The sequence below is a fragment of the Camelina sativa genome, chromosome 17 (assembly GCF_030686135.1).
Source record: "Camelina sativa cultivar CO46 ecotype springtype chromosome 17, ASM3068613v1".
Lineage (NCBI taxonomy): Eukaryota > Viridiplantae > Streptophyta > Magnoliopsida > Brassicales > Brassicaceae > Camelina > Camelina sativa.
Window position 1 is genome coordinate 28,148,497 of NC_141896.1, and position 19,888 is coordinate 28,168,384.

Genomic DNA, 19,888 nt, shown 5'->3' on the forward strand with positions numbered 1-19,888 from the left:
CGTCAGCCTCGAGATTTCGGTACCAAGGGAACTAATCATCCCCTCCAAGGAATTAATCATCCTCTAGGAGAACTAATCATCTCCTATACCGCTCTCAGGGTTGCAACCCCTCAAGCCCGCTGTGCACCAGGAGAACTAATCATCCCCTCCGAAGAACTATTCATCTCCTCAGGAGAGATAATCATCTCCTCCAGAGAACTACTCATCTCCCCAGGAGAACTAATCATCTCCTCATGAGCAAACAAGTCATAACGCCTACAAACATCTCTCGACTGGAACTAACTCTCATGGTTTGCGTAAACATCGCAATGTCCTACTAACCACCATATTCCCTCACTGGAATATCACCACCACCATGACCACTCTTCAGGCCAACTATAGAAAATCCCCGCCACTTGGGTGTTTACATATGCTCTTACCGAAATAGACAAGTTATAATTATTCATAAAACTTTCCATTTCCAGAACCGCATAATCATTTAAACCATTACACATAAAGATTCCATAAGAACTAATCATCTTATTAAGTCTTCAAATGCAACAATCGTTTACAAATCCAAAATAAAATACTTCAAAACCAACAAAAACAAGAAAGAATCTAAACTTCAGGATGAGTGCTTAGCCCTTCCTTCGTCTGCTTTTCTGCCACCGTTATCTGTTGAAACTTTGGACACTGAGGCCGGATATGCCCCACCTCTCTGCAGTAGAAGCACACTCAAATGTTTCCTTTCATCCCACTCCTCATGGGACAAGTCACCAACCTATGATCCATGCTCCCACACCCGTAGAATCCCTGACCACCTTGGTTTGTCACTGGTGTGTCCTCTCGCATCCTCTTATGTCCTTGCACCAGCTTGTTTCCCTTGCTCGGAATGCTCTGCTCTAGCGTCTCCTATGTCTGAACGGTTGGACTAACCACCCCGACCTGCTCCCTCAGTTCATCCTCGATTTCAGCTGCGGTCTCCACCAGCTCCGCCCTCGTGGCGTAACTCCTACAATGGACCTTCAAGTCGTCACGAAGCACCCTCATGAACTTTCTGACCTTAGACTCCTCAGACTCCATCGCTCGGCCCCCATACACCAGAACGAGTCCCCTACGCCAACTGCAAGACTGCACCTCCATCAAGTCTAGCGCCTCTCGAGGAAAATACTTGCGGTTGAACTCCTCCATGAAGTCAACTAGAGTCATCTCACTCCGCGCCCTCGTGGCCGCCACAAACCTCCACCACAAGTGAGCATCGCCTACTAGGTTGCAAACCCTATGTCCACCCATTACTCCTGAGGACATCTGAAAGACTGGAAGTTGCTTTCACTCTTGTCCTCCACACATCTGTAGCTGTAGGGTCGATACCACCCGGGAAACGCTCAGTATTGATCATTCCCATCTCCCTAAGTATGGTGACGTACTGGGAATGGACTCCTTCTCCTGCAGCCACCGGCTGCTGCACCTCCACCGCCACAGGTAGCACTTCCGGAGCCTACGCCTGTACAACTCCCGGCAACCGCTCCAACAGCTGCCCCAACAAGCCCGCTAGGTCAATACCTCCACAAGGGGCTGTACCTACTGGAACTTCCGCAAATGTAAGTCTAGTACCACTGGCCAACCCGGCACCGACACCACCAACACCAGTTCCACCGACGCCTACGGCCCCATTGGTACCACCACCGGCCACACTCATGGACCCATCCTGGAATGCCTGCGACTCGCTGAAGCCGTCCACCGTCACACTCTGATCCACGGTATCACTAGCAACTGGGTCTCTGCCTCTATCACAACAACGACTACGTCCGTGTCCATGACCAGCAACTGCTCTAACTCTAACTATTTGCTCTACCACGAGAGAAGGCTAAGCACACAATTGAAACCACATACTCAAACACACAACTTACCGTGGAATCTCATTGAAGGCTCGGAGAGGATGATACTAGGACTCCATACCAAATGCAAATTGACTAACCACTAATAATAAATTTCATCACACAGCATCATGCATCAACCAATTAAATTTCTAAACCACTCTAAACCATCCATTAACCTGCCCAAGAATCGTAAGGGCTCTGATACCAAACTGAAACAACCCAACCGATTTTTTTATATAATATATAATTAAGTATCTCATACTACTTAATTAAACCAAAACCATCAACGTCACTAACCACCCATAATAACAATAAAATGCACATCGGAATACATAAAATCATACTCATCTCCAATATATATCGTCAATACAATATCATTCATAATCATTCTATCCAACAACCTAGCATGCGTCTATACAAGGTTCCAACAACGTATAAACATAACCACAACACAATAACCGAGACCCAAAAACGTAAACCGTTTAAAAAAAAAAAGACAGTTCGGAACCGAACTCATATTCCACTTTAAAAAATTTATCGATATCCTGGTGCGAAATTAAACTCTGGGTTCGGCTTATCCCTTGACTAAGAGTTAATGCGTTGTGACGCAGGTTGATCATCACAATCTAGAGTGTTATTTCACAATCCGACCTTCGAACTACAACAAAGGAGGTAAGCCGAGCCCAATATCTCACCCTTCGCAAAAGCGCGCATTGCTCAGGAAAAAATTACTTAATTATGGAGTCTTCTCCACATTGTTTTACATAGTATTACTTGGTGTAAACCGGGAGACGTCCTGCTACTTGTAAAGTTCTGAATAGAAATAAAAACTGACACTTCAATTCATGCAACAGTTTTATCTAGTCTGCCTAAGTTAATTTAAACTTGGGCATGCCCAACGGCAACCTCCTGCACATTCATCTTGTGTCGGTTTGGCATAGGCCACAATAGTTGCAGCCCGACTCTCTCCCATTCCTCGGGACGGTTCTCTAATGCCCTGGCTTTCTGTTGAGCTTCATCGAGACAACATTTGATCTTCCTTTTCTTTACCTTTAGCGCAGCGACTTTCACTTCCAGTTCCGCTAGGCAATTATCAATTCTTTGCTTCTTCAAATGAAAGTATTGGAGATCGCGGCATTGTTCTTAATGCATAATTCCGATCTGAAAATACAATAGTGTTAAAATGCGAACAAGCATATAAATCTGAAAAGAGTACACATATATCTACCTGATTGACGAATGCGTGAGCTTTGACAATTTCGGAGTCATCTGTATGCTCGCTCACATTGAAGGGTTTCACATCTCTAGGTGTGAAGTCGCCACTAGAGATTATTCCTGGTTCGTTACTTCTAGGAATTGAATTCGCCTCAAAGAAACAATCACCTCAGTATGCATATAGGCAATCCTCTGCAGATTGGACTTTTCTTCCTCAAGAACTTTCCCGCGGGAATCCAGGTCGGAAATCCCCTGCTCAAACTGAGCGATGGCTTCATCCTTCTTAACTATAGCACCCTCAAACTCGTAAATCTTCGACTCTTTGAGTTCGTCCGTGATACGGAGCCGGTCGAAGCATTCTTTCATCCTCTGAAAGTGAAATTTGAAGGTCGATAGCGATTAAAGTCACCTATCGTACATCAAAGCCATGGAGTTAGCACGGGCGGAGGTCTACATGTTCAGAAAGGACATGTTCAGACAAATCATAGTTGAAGCAAGGATTGGGCGAAATAAAGATATTGCTTTTCGAACTCAAACTCGCTCGGCTCAGGAAGAATAACTGAGGAGATCTTCAGATTTTGGCAAAGTTCACCAGTGGCTGCCCGATTCATGAAAAGAAGAACTTCCCCAAAGTAGTCAAAAACGAACTGGTCAGTTCGGTTGTAAAACGACCCAACCCATTTTTTTTTAATAAAAAATAATAATAATAATAAATAAACTACAACTAGTGGTTCCATATCCACTAGCCACCTAACCACAATCACAACCAACAGCAGAATAACAAATACCAATATCCAATAAATATCCAATAGCTATCACATAAACAATATCCAAAATTCAACCAACAGAAAACATAGAACCAGCAACCTAGCAATGTTTCTAATGACCCAACTCTAACAACCTAGCAATGCTAGACAACAACCAATCGAGTTCCTAGAACATCCTCCTCTTCATTGCCTCGATTTCACGATCACACTTTGCTTTTACCTGCACCACAAACACAAATTGGAATGCATGAATATTTTATAAACACTCAGTAAGGTAATCCTCCCATCTACTGGGCTATACACACAAGAAATAAAGACATCTCTAACCATCAACCAACAATCAAGAATCAACAATAACAAACCATGACTCTGCATCGACCGACACCAGTTGGGGTTGCATCGACCGACACATGATATGCATCGACCGATGCAAGATTCACTTGCATCGACCAATACTCCCATTGCATTAACTGACGCATGCTCGACATAGCACGCAAACCTAGGTTTTACGCGCCGTCCTCGCACTTGCATCGACCGATGCACATGCCGAGCATTGTTTTCCCCGAAGCTTCTTGCAGGATCTTCGTTCCTACAACCATAAAAACTTAATCCCAAGCCACAAGAAAGCTTCCAAACGTCCCAAATAACAATCTACAAGCCTAACAACACATAACAAGCAAATCAGAGAGATCTCCAGCTTAGATAAGCCATGGTCATGCACTTACCTTTGCCAAGACGATTCTGAACCTCAAACAAGCAAGAAAACACTTCCAGGAAGCTCCTATAACGATCTCAGCTACAGATCTCTACAGGAACAGCCTCAAACTCCCAAGATTTCACCAGGAACACTTAGAACTCTTTTTCTCTCTTCCTTTCTCTCAAAAACGGCTAAACATGCCTAATGAGACAAAAACTCGAGTTAAGGGTTTTCCTAACCCAAAATGCATCGTTTAACTTAAACTCATCCGCAGAAAACCAACCTTGCATCAACCGATGCACATAGTGCATCGACCGATGCAACCCCTAAACTGGGATTTTGGTTCGCGGATGTTACAATTCTCCCCCACCAACATAGATTCGTCCTCGAATCTTGAACAACCATCAGCCAAGGACTCCCGTGCAACCGTCTCCACGGCTTGCACTCCTTTGACCAATCTACGAAAGGTCACCTCTAGGTGATAGACTCACGCTCAAGGCATTATTTGCTCTCAACTTTTGGACTTTCCTTTACTTATAGGTCTCAACCTTGAGTTTTTATTGGCTTCATCAGGCCTAAGCGTGCATGCCATAATGTATAAGGAAGTCCAATATTTGTCTCTCGGGTTGCCACCCTACAGCGCGCCCCCGGATCGTCATCCGAAGTCGATATACCAACCATACTCCCAAGCCAAAAAGTCTTGGAATATGGCAGTACTAGGAGAATCAAAGTCCCCCAAGAGTCGCAAGCAAACAATTCTGAACACGTCTGAGTCCTATCCCTATCCAGGTTTCCTTCCCATGGCTCACGTAAAACATCACAATGTCCTACAAACCACATATCCCCTCACTAGAATACCTCATGACCACGCATGGATCACATACATGCCACAAGGGCCGCCACGAAGGTCAAAAAATGTCCTAAATAGGACCACCACCAAGGCGAAACAAATGTCCTAAACAGGACTGCCACCAAAGCCAAACAAATGTCCTAAACAGGACCGCCACCAAGGCCACTCGTCCCGAAGGACCGTCACAAAGACCACTTGTCCTAAAGGACCGTCACAAAGACCACTCGTCCTGAAGGACCGCCTAAACATGCAACATTGACTAAACAGCCTGCCACAAAAGCCACACAATTAGCTAAACAGCCCGCCACAAAGGCCACACAATTAGCTAAACAGCCCGCCACAAAGGTCACACAATGTCTCAAAAGACCGCCACACACGGCACAATGACTCAAAAGTCCGCCACTAAGGCCACACAAGCCCATCCAAGGCTCACAACCACTAAAAATGGACAAATTCTAACTCATATAAAACTTTCCATTTTTAGAACTTTCCACTTAGAAACTTCTATTTCAGGAAAATTTCTCTCAAAACCACCGCCTCGCAGAAATTTTGTACCCCTAACCCCACCTCATCTTGTTACTTAGTCGCACAACCAACCACCCCTAAGCGACCAAGTAAACAAGAGAGATGGGCTGGAATACTTCATTCCCGCTCCAGCCACGGATTACAGATGGGACGAGGCTAGACAAGCTCAAGTCGCGGCTTGCTTCTCATACGACTTCTTAAATCTTGCCTTCATCCTCGCCTCAGGCTCCCAAGTTTGCTCCTCAACACCGTCACAGTCCCAAAGGACTCTCATCAAAGGAATCTTCTTCTTCCGAAGTTCCTTGATCCTCCTCCTGAGAACCCTCACTGGTCTCGCCTCCAAAGTCATGTTAGGCTGAAGATCTTCATGAATCTTAGCCAACAACTAATCATCCTCACGGAGACACTTCTGCAACATAGAAATATAGAAAACCTTATGGAACGCACGCATAACCTCAAGCAACTCCAGCCTATATGTTACCGGTCCCACCCGCTCAACCACTCTGAACGGACCCATAAACCTCAGACTCAACTTAGTCTCTGTCAATGACCTATTCGGACCCTGCAACATGGCCATCTTGAGGTACACTCTGTCTCCTACCTGAAACTCAAGTTCTCTCCTCCTCTCATCAGCATAACTCCTCTGCCGATCCTAAGCTTCTTTCATGTTCAGCTTAAGCACCCGAATCTTCTATGAGGTCTCCTGAACAAAATCCACCCCGAACATGCTCCTTTCCCTCACTTGAGTCCAGCATAACGGTGTACGGCATGGTCTCCCATACAAAGCCTCATAAAGAGCCATCTTAATACTCACTTGATAATTGTTGTTGTAAGCAAACTCTACTAGGTTCAGGTGATCTACCCAATGGCCACCCCAATCCAACACACACATCCTCAGCAAATCCTCCAGCGTTTAGATCGTCCTCTCTGACTGTCGATCGGTTTGGGGATGATAAGTTGTACTCATATGCACCTTAGTGCCCATCTCTGCCTGAAATGCCTTCCAGAACACTGAAGTGAACTTAGAATCCCTGTCAGACACAATGCTCGCTGGCACCCCATGCAGTTTGACTATCTCCCTCACATACTTCTTAGCAAAGACTGCTGCTCCATCAATCTTTTTAATGGCCAGAAAATGTGCTGACTTAGTCAACCGGTCCACAATGACCCAAATAGCATCAAAAGTCTGAGACACTAGCAATCCTACCACAAAATCCATCGTGATCGTATCCCACTTCTACTCAGGAATGGGTAGACTCTTCAGTAACCCGCCTGGAACCTGATGCTCTGCCTTCACTAGCTGACACACATCGTACCTTGCGACCCAACTAGCTATATCCTTCTTCATCCCGACCCAGTGATAGTACCTCTTGAGATCACGGTACATCTTAGTCGCTACTGGATGAATAGAAAACTTGCTCGCATGAGCCTCTCTTAGGATCTCCTGCCTCAACTCCTCATCCTTGGGCACACAAACCCGACCGTGCACCAAGATAGTTCCATTATCTGAGACCTGATACTCTGAATAAACATCCTTTGAGGCATTCACCAGCCCCAAATCCATCTCCTGAGCCAACCGCACCCTACTCAGAAGATCTGCTCTATCAACCGCCTCCAAACCCAATGGTTCCTGAGAAACAACACACAACCTCAACGCACTGATCTCTCCTACCAGAGACTCCATCTCTTTCTCCTGAGTCGAAGCTACCCTCTTCCGACTCAGAGCATCTGCAACCGTGTTAGCCTTACCTGGGTGATAAGCTATTTCCAAATCATAATCTGCCACAAGCTCCATCCACCGTCTCTGTCTCAAATTCAGCTCAGGCTGAGTGAATATATACTTTAGGCTCTTATGATCTGTAAACACCTGTACCTTTGCAACATAAAGATAAGATCTCCAAATCTTCGGGGCAAAAACTACAGCAGCCATCTCCAAATCATGAGTAGGATAGTTTCTCTCATGCGTCCGCAACTACCGCGAAGCTTAGGCAATCACCTTCCCATGCTGCATCAACACACACCCCAAACCAACTCTAGATGCATCCCCTGTTTTAGAAATCGCTAGGCGCTAGTGGGGCGGTTGGGGTGGGCCTAGCGCCTAGCGAGAAAATCAGAGATTAAACAAGGATTAATCGGGGACGAGTTTTAGGGTTAGTTTATTAAATTAATAATAAAATAAAAATATATAGTACTAAATATATGTATAATTCTATTTATGTGAAAAGAAAAATATCAAATAATATATAAAACTATAAGATGGTCTTTAAAATTACGTAAACACATGAAAACGTTATTTTTTAAAACATTTTTATGATTTTAATTAAAAGTTTATACATTAGTTATTGTAAAACATCATAAACTCTTAATTTAAATGTCTAAATAACAAAAAAAATATATATTTGATTTGTATTTGGCTCCAAAAATCATTGGTATATACAAAATTAAGCGGGAAGTAATCGGATTAGACGGTATAATCAGATAATTGATGCTAGGCGGGGATTAGTTATTAATCGAGGTGGAGAGGGTGGGCCTAGCGATTTTACGGGGCGTAATCGGTGCTAGGCGGGGATTTTTAAAACAGGGGATGCATCAGTATAAACCACATAGGGTTCTCCCTGCTTAGGCAAAGCCAATACTGGTGTAGTAGTCAACATCTCCTCAATGCTTGCAAAGCCCTCCTCACACTCATGTGACCAAACAAAAGGAACATCCTTCCCTGTCAACTTAGTCATAGGGCGTGCCCTACTTGCAAAACTCTGTACAAACCTCCTGTAGTAACCTGCCAAACCAAGGAAACTCCTGATCTCTGTGGCATTCTGCGGTCTAGGCCAATCCCTGATAGCCTGAATCTTCTCCGGATCTACAGAAACTCCCTCTGCAGAAACAATGTGACCCAGAAAACACATCTCACCCTGCCAAAAACTGCACTTGCTCAACTTAGCAAACAACTTCTGCTCCCGCAGCTTCTCCAGAACTGCCCTCAAATGCACTGCATGCTCCTCAGGACTCTTAGAATAAACCAGGATATCGTCGATAAAAATGATGACTGACACGTTCAGGAACTCCTGAAACACGTTGTTCATCAATCTCATTAACGCTGCTGTCGCGTTAGCCAACCCGAAAGGCATCAGCACAAACTCACAATGCCCATACCTCGTCCTGAAAGCCGTCTTCCTCACATCTGCCTCATCTACAGTATCTGATGATAACCCAACGCCAGATCTACCTTGGAGAACCAAGTAGCACCCCTCAACTGATCCAAAAACTCATCGATCATAGGGAGAGGGTACTTGTTCTTCATAGTGACCCGGTTAAAACCCCATTAATCTATACAAAAGCGGAGACTTCCGTCCTTCTTCTTAACAAACAACACTGGCGCTCTCCACGATAAAGTGATGGGTCGAAAGAATCCCCTTCTCAACAAATCCTCTGGTTACTTCCTCAGCTCTACTAAACTAATAATCAAGTATGCCAACATCACCTCGCCGCCACCTGAATATCACCAATAAAAAATCCTTGAGAACTGATCATCTCATCTGTGACCATTCTTCAGGTCATCTATTAAACATTTCACCTCTCCGGCATTTCACATCCCCTTTCCAAAAATAGACAAGTCCCAACTATTCATAGAACTTTCTATTTATGGAAACTTTCCTTTTTTGGATCTTTTTATTCTTCCTTTTCAATGACACTTTCCATAATTACAATCACATAATTTCTTAACCTATTCCACATCAAGATTTCATAAGAACTAATCATCTTACTAACTCTTCTCCAACAACATTGTCAGTAAATCCGCAATACGGTCATCTCGGTCTCAGCAAAACCTGTCACCACACTCACAGCACCCGCTAGATCTCCAGCAACACCAGTAAGCACAACGACCACACAACTAAAATCCAAGATTAAACCACCATCAACTCTCAAGGTCTACATTCCGTCGTTATGTTTATATGCACGTCCTAGCCATAGCTTGCTCGAAACTCCTCCACCCTTAGGTCGCAACCTTTGGGCCATACCGATCTCACTCTCAGACCAGCGTCTTCGAGTTATACCATCTCACTCTTGGACCACAATCCTCAAGATCTCGGTAGCGGGAGAACTACTCATCACCTCAGGGAAACATCATCCCCTCTACCACTCTCGGAGCCCCCAGCCCCTCTAGCTATCGGTATTCAGGGAAACCACCATCCCCTCAATAGCAACAATCCTTAAAGACTATAAACATCTTCCGACCAAAAGTATTTCCTGTGGTCCGAGTATAACATTGCAATGTTACACCTGGCCACTCAACTTCTAATATCCAACTGGATTACCCACCAAACAGAGAAATATATGCTCCAACTACATATGTCCACATATCCGCCTCTCTAGGCTCGCACCGGTCATCTACAACTGCTCGATCCTCCTAACATAAGATGGAAAGTCCTCAACATCCCCAGCCCTCGGCTGCATCCCGCCACATGCGGCACAACTGGAGCCTCCACTGGTACCCCTCTCGGTAACCGCTCCAAGAGCACGCCAACAGATCCACCAAGCGATCATCTCGAACCTGGGCTCCACCTGCTGTAACCCCACACCTGGGTTCCCAGCACCCTCGGCATTCTCACCGGGTAACCCTCTCTGGTCCCTCCTGATACGCTTGCGACCCTCTGACGTACGTCCTCGTGGAACTCTGGACCAAACACTCGCTGGCCTCGCGACCCGCCCGAACATGACCACAACCACGTCCCCGTCCACGACCAACAACTCAAACACCTTTAACCAGTGCACTTCCAAGAACAGAGGCTAACAAGCAATCTTAATATAACATAAAAACATAAACTGATCACCGTGGAATCACACAGTAGGCTCGAAGAGGATGTTCTAGAACTCCATGCCACACACAATTGACTAACTCACATATTCAACCAAGGCATGCAAATCCCAAACATCTACATCACAAAGCCTAGTGAACCCAAACCTAGAACCGTAAGGGCTCTGATACCAAACAGAAACGACCTCACCCATTTAAAAAAAAAATAATAATAATAAATAATAATAATAATAATAATAATAATAATAATAATAATAATAATAATAATAATAATAATAATAATAATAATAATAATAATAATAATAATAATAATAATAATAATAATAATAATAATAATAATAATAATAATAATAATAATAATAATAATAATAATAATAATAATAATAATAATAATAATAATAATAATAATAATAATAATAATAATAATAATAATAATAATAAATAAACTACAACTAGTGATCCCATACCCACTAGCCACCTAACCACAATCACAACCAACAGCAGAATAACAAATACCAATATCCAATAAATATCCATTAGCTATCACATAAACAATATCCAAAATTCAACCAACAGAAAACATAGATCCAGCAACCTAGCAATATTTCTAATGATCCAACTCTAGCAACTTGCAATGCCAGACAACAACCAATCGAGTCCCTAGAACATCCTCCTCTTCATTGCCTTGATTCCACGATCACACATTGCCTTTACCTGCACCACAAACACAAATTGCAATGCATGAGTATTTTATAAACACTCAGTAAGGCAATCATCCCATCTACTGGGCTATACACACAAGCAATAGAGACATCTCTAACCATAGACGAACAATCAAGAATCAATAATAACAAACCAGGACTCTGCATCGACCGACACCAGTTGGGGTTGCATCGACGGACACATGATATGCATCGACCGATGCAAGGTTCACTTGCATTAACCGATACTCCCATTGCATTGACTGATGCATGCTCGACATAGCACGAAAACCCTAGGTTTTACGCGCCGTCCTCGCACTTGCATCGACCGACGCACAAAGTGCATCGGCCGATGCACATGCCGAGCATTGTTTTCCCCGAAGCTTTTCGCCGGATCTTCGTTCCTACAACCATAAAAACTTGATCCCAAGCCACAAGAAAGCTTCCTATCATCCCAAATAACAATCTACAAGCCTAACAACACACAACAAGCACATCAGAGAGATCTCAAGCTTAGATAAGCCATGGTCATGCACTTACCTTTGCTAAGACGATTCTGAACCTCAAACAAGCAAGAAAATACTTTCAGGAAGCTCCTACAACGATCTCAGCTACAGATCTCTACAGGAACAACCACAAACTCCCAAGATTTCACCAAGAACACTTAGAACTCTTTTTCTCTCTTCATTAATTAAAAAACGGCTAAACTCGCCTAATGAGACAAAAACTCAAGTTAAGGGTTTTCCTAACCCAAAGCGCAGCGTTTAACTTAAACTCGTCCGCAGAAAACCAACCTTGCATCGACCGATGCAACCCCTAAACCGAGATTTCGGTTCGCGGATGTTACAGGTTGTCCTTCCTTACAACTCGAAACTGATATGGGGACTCAAATCCAGCTTCTTCAGCCGAGCATTTACGACTTGCTTTGGTTTGAGAGTCTTTGCCGGAACCATCGCTTATACCTTTGCCCTTATCTTTCTTCCTCTTCCTTCTCTCTTTTTTCTCCTTTTTCTTTTCCTGATCTATCCGACGGGGTGCAGATTGTTCTGCAACCACTGTGGCGGCCAGGGCCGGTCCTTGAATTTTGGTGGTCTAAAGCATATTTTCTATGTAAAATCTAATAAATTTTTTTTTTTTCAATAAACACTAAAATATAATTAAAAAAAAAATAAAAGTTATTGAATACTTTAACAATGTAAAGAAAAATCTAGAAAACAACTTTTCTAACTATTATTTTTAAATACAATTATTATTTTTAATTCATAACCTTCAATTTGATAATATTCCAAAACAGTTAATAATATAATATTATTTCAATTTGTACTAAGGTGAAGTGACCTTAGTACAGTGGGAGGAGGTAAGTCCATTTGTAGAAGGCACCATCACACCCGGGATCGAGTCCCGGCTCCTACGAATGTAGGAATTTGGCTAGTGGACCGGCCAGTTGTGGCCTAATGGTTGACAAAAAAAAAATAATGATTAAAGTTAAGGAGGAGAAAAAACAAAAACTTGCCCAGTTACCCAATATAGTATTATTATAATAATATAATGATTTGATGTTTTTGTGTAAAATTTTTTAGTTTTAGTTTTATTTGAAGAAGTTGAATATTTATCTATCTAGTAGAATCTAATATTTGGAGATTTTATTGTTAAAAACAGAAATTAAACAAAATTAATTAAAATCTTTATGGCAACTCTTAGTCTCTTACCAAAAAAAAAAGGAAAATAAAAACGTAATCTTTTTTTTTCCATCCAATAGCTTTATTAAGTTCCGAAAATAAGATCATTGTTTACAGCAGTAGACAAAAAAGATGGACAAGATGAATACAACATATATGGATTACTATTAACTGTCGCCGGTTTTGCTAAAAGATTTGCGCATACATTATGCTCTCGGCGGTTAAAAGTAAATTTGATGGAGTCAAAAACAGAGCACCATTGCCTCATCATCTTGAGATAGTGTTGAAATCTCAGAGTACTTGCATTACCTGTAATGAATTGAACTACGTTATGATTATCACCAATGAACTCCACATTTCGAAATCCCAGTGTCCACGCTGATTGGATTGCCCATAATAGTGTTGTGCATTCAGCTTCCTCTACTGTAGCGCGTCCTGGAAATTTACTCATTCCTCCTTCTAAAAAGATTCCTGAGGAATTCCGGATTATCCAACCTATACCAGAGGCCCGATCTCCTTCATGATGAGAGGCATCATAGTTGCATTTTACCCACCAATAGTCAGGTGGCTTCCATTTTTGGCATCGTGGTTGGATTTGTTGCCTTGTATGAGCCAGTTGAGCTGAAGCAGTTTTATTATTCAACCATTCCTCTGAGTCAAGCTTCGCGTTTCCTACTGTAACCTCTTGATCAGTTGATTTCTTGTTAAATACTAAGGCATTTCGGCTTTTCCAGATGTGCCACATTAACCAAAAAGGAAGGATTTGGTTAATCTTTGGGATATTGGCGTCTCCATGGAGGTGGAGCAGATACTGAAGTTTATGTTCCAGCGATAGATTTTTGTTACCAATAACATGCGTTGGTATACCTGCTGCCCGCCAAATTGGAATGACATGAGGACATGAAAACAGGATATGCTCACTTGTTTCCTGTTCAATACAGCACCAAGAGCAAAAAGGATTGACTAATATATTCCTTCTTCTTAAGTTATCTGCTACACCCAGTGCTTTGGAAGCTATACGCCATAGGAAGTGCTTGAGTTTTGGTGGTATATCCATTTTCCATATTCCTTTAGCCATCTCAGGGTTAGTAGCTGAAACGACCGACCTTTTTAATAATATAATAAACAAACTACAACTAGTGGTCCCATATCCACTAGCCACCTAACCACAATCACAACCAACAGCGGAATAAGCAATACCAATCAATATCCAAATAATAATCCAATAATAACCAATAATCATAACATCAACATAATCAATATCCAAAACAACAGGAATCATAGAACCAGCAACCTAGCAATGTTCTAATGACCCAACTCTAGCAACCTAGCAATGCCAGACAACACAAAACCGAGTCCCTAGAACATCCTCCTCTTCATTGCCTTGATTCCACGATCACACTTTGCCTTTACCTGCACCACAAACACATATTGCAATGCATGAGTATTTTATAAACACTCAGTAAGGCAATCCTCCCATCTACTGGGCTATACACACAAGCAATAGAGACATCTCTAACCATCAAACAACATTCAACAATCAACAATAACAAACCAGGACTCTGCATCGACCGATACCAACATGCATCGACCGACACCAGGTGGAGGTTGCGTCGACCGACGCAAGATCTGCGTCGACCGATGCAAGGTTAACTTGCATCGACCGATGCAAGATATGCATTGACCGACGCATGCTTGACATAACACGAAAACCCTAGATTTTACGCACCGTCCTCGCATCTGCATCGACCGACGCATAAAGTGTATCGACCGATGCAATGCCAAGCATCGTTTTCCTCCGAAGCTTCTCGCCGGATCTTTGTTCCTGCAACCACGAAACTCGATCCCAAGCCACAAGAAAGCTTCCCAACGTCTCAAATAACAATCTAACCAGCCTAACAACACATAACAAGCAAATCAGAGAGATCTCTAGCTTAGATAAGCCATGGTTATGCACTTACCTTTGCCACAGGAGAAACTAAACCTTAAACAATCAAGAACACGCTCCCAGGAAGCTCCTACAACGATCCCAGCTACAGATCTCTACAGGAACGCCCCAAATCTCCAACAAATCACCAAGAACTCTCAAAAATATTTTCTCTCTTTTTCTTCTCTCCAAAAACGGCCACACCACGAAAATGAGACCAAAAGCATCGACCCTAAGGGTTTTCTTTTCTCTTTTGACCAAAACGCAGCGTTTGACTTAAGTCAAAACGCAGAGAATTACCCTTGCATCGACCGATGCACCTCTTGCATCGACCGATGCAATCCTCTAAACCGGGTTTTTGGTTCACGGATGTTACAGTAGCCAACGGAGCTTTTGGTGTGTTGTCGTCCGTTGCCAGAGATAACGCTTGCCAGTATCCTGATTTAACATTGTACTGTCCATCTTTTGTGCCACACCAGAGATGGTCATCTTCTGTTGGGGTATGAGGTAGATAAATTTTATGTATCAAGTGATGATCCCTAGGATCAACAATCCTCTGTAAAGCACTATCATCCCACTGTGACAAGGATTCATGAATTAAGAGCCTAACACTCTTTTCCATATCATTCTCATTAACCAATCTAGGCAGTCTAGGAGGTATTCTTGGAAGCCAAGGATCAACTCCCAACTTAGTGTTCTTCCCATCTCCTATTTGAAACTGGACACCGGTAACCAACAGATCACGTCCAAACCACAGGGAATTCCAATCATAAGATGGTTTGTGTCCCTTTGTTGCGGAGAGAAAATTACCATCTTTGAAATATCTTGCTTTTAGTAGATGGTAGATCAAACTATCTGGTCTCTTCATGATTGTCCAAACATGGTTAGCAAGAAGTGCTTGGTTAAAAATTTTGAAGTCACGGAAGCCAAGTCCACCTGTGTCTTTTGAGGTAGTTAGTTTTTTCCAGGCTATCCATGAGAGCTTTCGCTTATGTCGTGTAGAACCCCACCAAAAATTTGCTATTAATCTGTCTAGTTCTGAGCACAGTTCAGCTGGAAGCTGGAAAAAATTCATCGAGTAGACCGGCATAGAATATGCCACAGCCTTAATTAGAACCTCTTTACCCGCTGGAGATCGAAATTTATTTTGCCAGCCATCAGTCCGGTTCTGGACCTGAGTGTGTATATATTGCAGCATTTGTTTCTTCTTCCTTCCAAATTGCTCTGGTAATCCCAGGTATTTTCCACCTCCACCAATATTTGGTATATGCAATATTTGTTTAATCCTTTCCCTTGTATGATGGTAGACTCTGCTTCCAAATGTGATCGAGGACTTATCAAAGTTGATTATCTGCCCAGAAGCTTTCCCATATTCGTCAAAAATTTTGAGCAGATTGACACTGTTGCGGTGATCCGCCTTAATGAAGAATAAGGAGTCATCAGCAAATAACAAATGAGAAACTCGTGATCCTCCATTGCTTATTTGGATTCCTTGGATTTTTCATGTTCGTGTAGCCTGTGTCATTAATGAGCTTAGTACATCAGCACATAGGATGAACAATAATGGAGATAACGGGTCTCCTTGGCGTAATCCTCGACTTGGCTTAAAAGAACCATAGGGGCTTCCATTAATCAAAACAGAGAATGAAACAGAGCATACACATGCCATTATCCATTTAACCCACTAGTGAGCAAAACCTTTTTTAATCAACACTTCTTCGAGAAATCTCCATTCGATCTGATCATATGCCTTACTGATATCTGTTTTCACTGCCATGTAGGAGTTGGCACAACGTTTACGGATATTCAACGAGTGGAGCACTTCATGAGCGATCATAACATTATCAGTGATATATCGTCCCGGGATAAAAGCTGCTTGGCTCTCGGAGACTACACCAGATAAGACATTCCTTAATCTCTTATTTAAGATTTTAGATATAATCTTATAGGTAACATTGCATAGACTAATTGGGCGGAAGTCTTTCATCGTTCATGGCTCCAAAATCATTGGTATGAGGCATAGGTTGGTGTGATTCCAATCTACCTGCATATCGCCAGTGAGAAAAAACTGTTGAACCTCATGAATGATTGTCGGGCCTACAATGTTCCAATAGTGTTGGTAAAATGTAGCATTGAAGCCGTCAGGCCCGGGAGCTCTGGTTCCACCAATAGAAAATAATGTCGTTTTTATTTCCTCCGATGTGATCTCTGCTACTAAGACTGCATTCATCTCTTCTGTGACAACAGGCTGAATATTACGCAGGGAAGTGGAGATATCATTATCATTACTACATGAAAACAGTTCACTGAAGTAGTCTATGGCTTCTGCAGCTATATCCTTATTCCCAAAGATCAAGGTACCATGTGAGTCTTGGATTGAAGTTAAGCGATTGCGTGCAATTCTATTTTTTGTTGCTGCATGGAAGAATCGGGTATTGTGATCCCCATGATTCAACCATAAGTTCCTACTCTTCAAATGCCAAAAATTTTCTTCATCTCTATATGCATTAGCTCACGAACGACGTAGCTCATGGATTTGATCAAGGGAGACAGAGCAGTCAGTATGTGCAGCATCAATCTCTTTAACCAACTCTTTGATTCTAGTAGCCGAGTTTGTACCATTATTCCTTTTCCAGGCGGATAAATCTCTTCTGCAGTGCTTGATTTTCTCATATAACGAAAGCTGTTGAGTATCTATACCATTCCAACTCTGTTCAACCAAACTTTCAATATCAGAGTTTGTACACAGTCGTGTATCAAACTGAAAAGGTTTGATACCTGTCTCAGTTGTTCGTCGTACTTTAATGATTGCTGGACGATGATAAGATTCTACCATTTCAAGGTAGACAACTTCAGAACCTGGATAAGTAGCTTTCCACTGGTCATTTGCCATGACTCGGTCAAGCCGACACTGTATTGTATGCGTCCGTCTCTTCCCCGCCCAAGTCATGTTATTGCCTTGGAACGGAAGATCAGAAACTTTACACATATTAACCATGTTCCTAAAGTCTGCTAAGCTCCAATTCTCTCTTACTCTTCCTCCTTGTTTCTCATTCTTGTGTAAGATTTCATTAAAATCACCACACATTAACCATGGACCTTGCCTATTAACAGCAATTCGTTGTAATCTTTCCCAGAGAATATGTCTTTGTTTACGAATTGGATGACCATAAACACAAGAGAAGTAAAAGGAAACTTCTTTATTATTGAGTTTGCAATCGATGATTCTCTCATCAACATCATAAAAGCATACAGATACTGTCTTTTTCCAAAGTAAAGCTAGACCACCCCAGTACCCAACGGAGATACACACTTTACATAATCATAATCTAACTGAGCAGCCACATCACGGATAACATCATCGGGATTCTTCGTTTCAACTAGAAAGAGTATGTTCGGGGAATAAGTTGCCTTCATCCCTTTTAGGCGTTGAACTACCAAGGACCCTTTCAAGCCTCGGCAGTTCCAAAAGGATGTATTCATGGCGGCTCTTGTGGCTTATGGCCCACCGTACCTTCACCGTTGGTATTTGGGTTGGTCGGAGTCTCTCTCCCTGTTGCCTGCTCAGTTGCTTCCATTGGAATAAGAAACCAATTACGAACCTCTAGAACTTCAGACTGGCGGATGTTTCGCTTCGTATAGCATTGTTGAGTATCCTCCATGGCACGAGTCTGGCGCATATCACAGTAAAGCAGAGGAAATTCAGTACTTTCAGTCGAGGTCGAGGCCTCTGTTTTCCTCTTCTTTGAAGCAGTGGGGTTACTCTCTGTTGCAGTTGACGTCGGTCCTATTTGGCGAATCGGTTCCGGTGCCTCAGGATATTGTTTGTTATCACCTTCTGGGTTGTAGTCGGGATCATCATCATCCTCCTCTGGTGGGGGTGGAGGAAGGTTATTGCCAGAAGGACAGTCGGAGACATCATGGGTCATCATACGACACACAGAGCAAAAGTTACGAAGTTTTTCGTAACGGAGTTTCAGAATACAGGTCCTATCACCAAACTGGAATTGACGTTGGAAACGGAGTGGAGTCTCGATGTTCCACAGTAGATGGACCCGAACATAATCCACCATAACTGCTCTGTCACCACCAAAGTCTATTTCCAAGAAGTGGCCGAATGATTCCCCAATGAACGTGACCATTCGGAGAGTAAGGAAGTGGACTGGAATTCCGCGAATCTGGACCCAAAATGGAATTGTTTTGAGATCATTATCAGTGTGCACCGGGTTCAATACTTGGGTCACACACATCCAATCATTAAAGGACCAAGGTCCTCGCCTTACAATCGCCGTCATCGATTCTGCCGATTGGAATAAGAACTGAACTTTCTTATTCTCAAGGATTCGTCCCGTAACATCGTCAGCAACGCCCCAGAGTCTGGGCAAAGTGGTAAGCAAAGCACGGAGATTTTGCTTACGAAGATTGAGCGGCTTCACGATTAGACTAAAGCGAGTCTCTTGGATCGCTTCTTCACACAAGTCAACATGGAGGCTGAATTTTGCATCCTCGATTCCTAGATCAGTCTCTTGCATTTGTCGTCGGATCTTGTCCGCCATAATCAAAATGAACAAAGGAAAAGGATTATTTTCACTCTGATCAACCTGATGGGTACAGAGAACATCACAGGGTTTATATAGATTTCGGGGAAGGACAGTTATGTTAGGTATAACCGTTTTACCGTTATCTATCCCTGAAAAAACGGCCGATAACCGGCAACAACCGCTCACAGAAGAGAAGGGGTACGACGAAAATATGAAGCGATGCGAACAAGAAAATCGCCTCTCTCTCATTTTTTTTTGTTCTGTATGTATTATAAAAACGTAATCAAACGGAAAAAATAAAACAATAAAAG

At 42.7% G+C, this 19,888-nt stretch overlaps 1 protein-coding gene across 1 annotated transcript; it reads right to left on the reverse strand.

Annotated features, from left to right (window-relative positions):
* Window positions 1-1,388: 1,388 nt before the first annotated feature.
* LOC147924405 (uncharacterized) lies at window positions 1,389-19,592 on the reverse strand. The gene is made up of 10 exons (XM_087496756.1): window positions 18,551-19,592; window positions 17,557-18,348; window positions 17,081-17,451; window positions 16,787-16,954; window positions 15,413-16,453; window positions 13,438-14,037; window positions 3,243-3,443; window positions 2,745-2,966; window positions 1,561-1,846; window positions 1,389-1,513 (listed from the first exon to the last, which is right to left on the reverse strand). Exons 1-10 carry the CDS (start codon window positions 19,590-19,592, stop codon window positions 1,389-1,391), a joined length of 4,848 nt encoding a protein of 1,615 aa, XP_087352882.1.
* Between the last annotated feature and the right edge of the window lie 296 nt (window positions 19,593-19,888).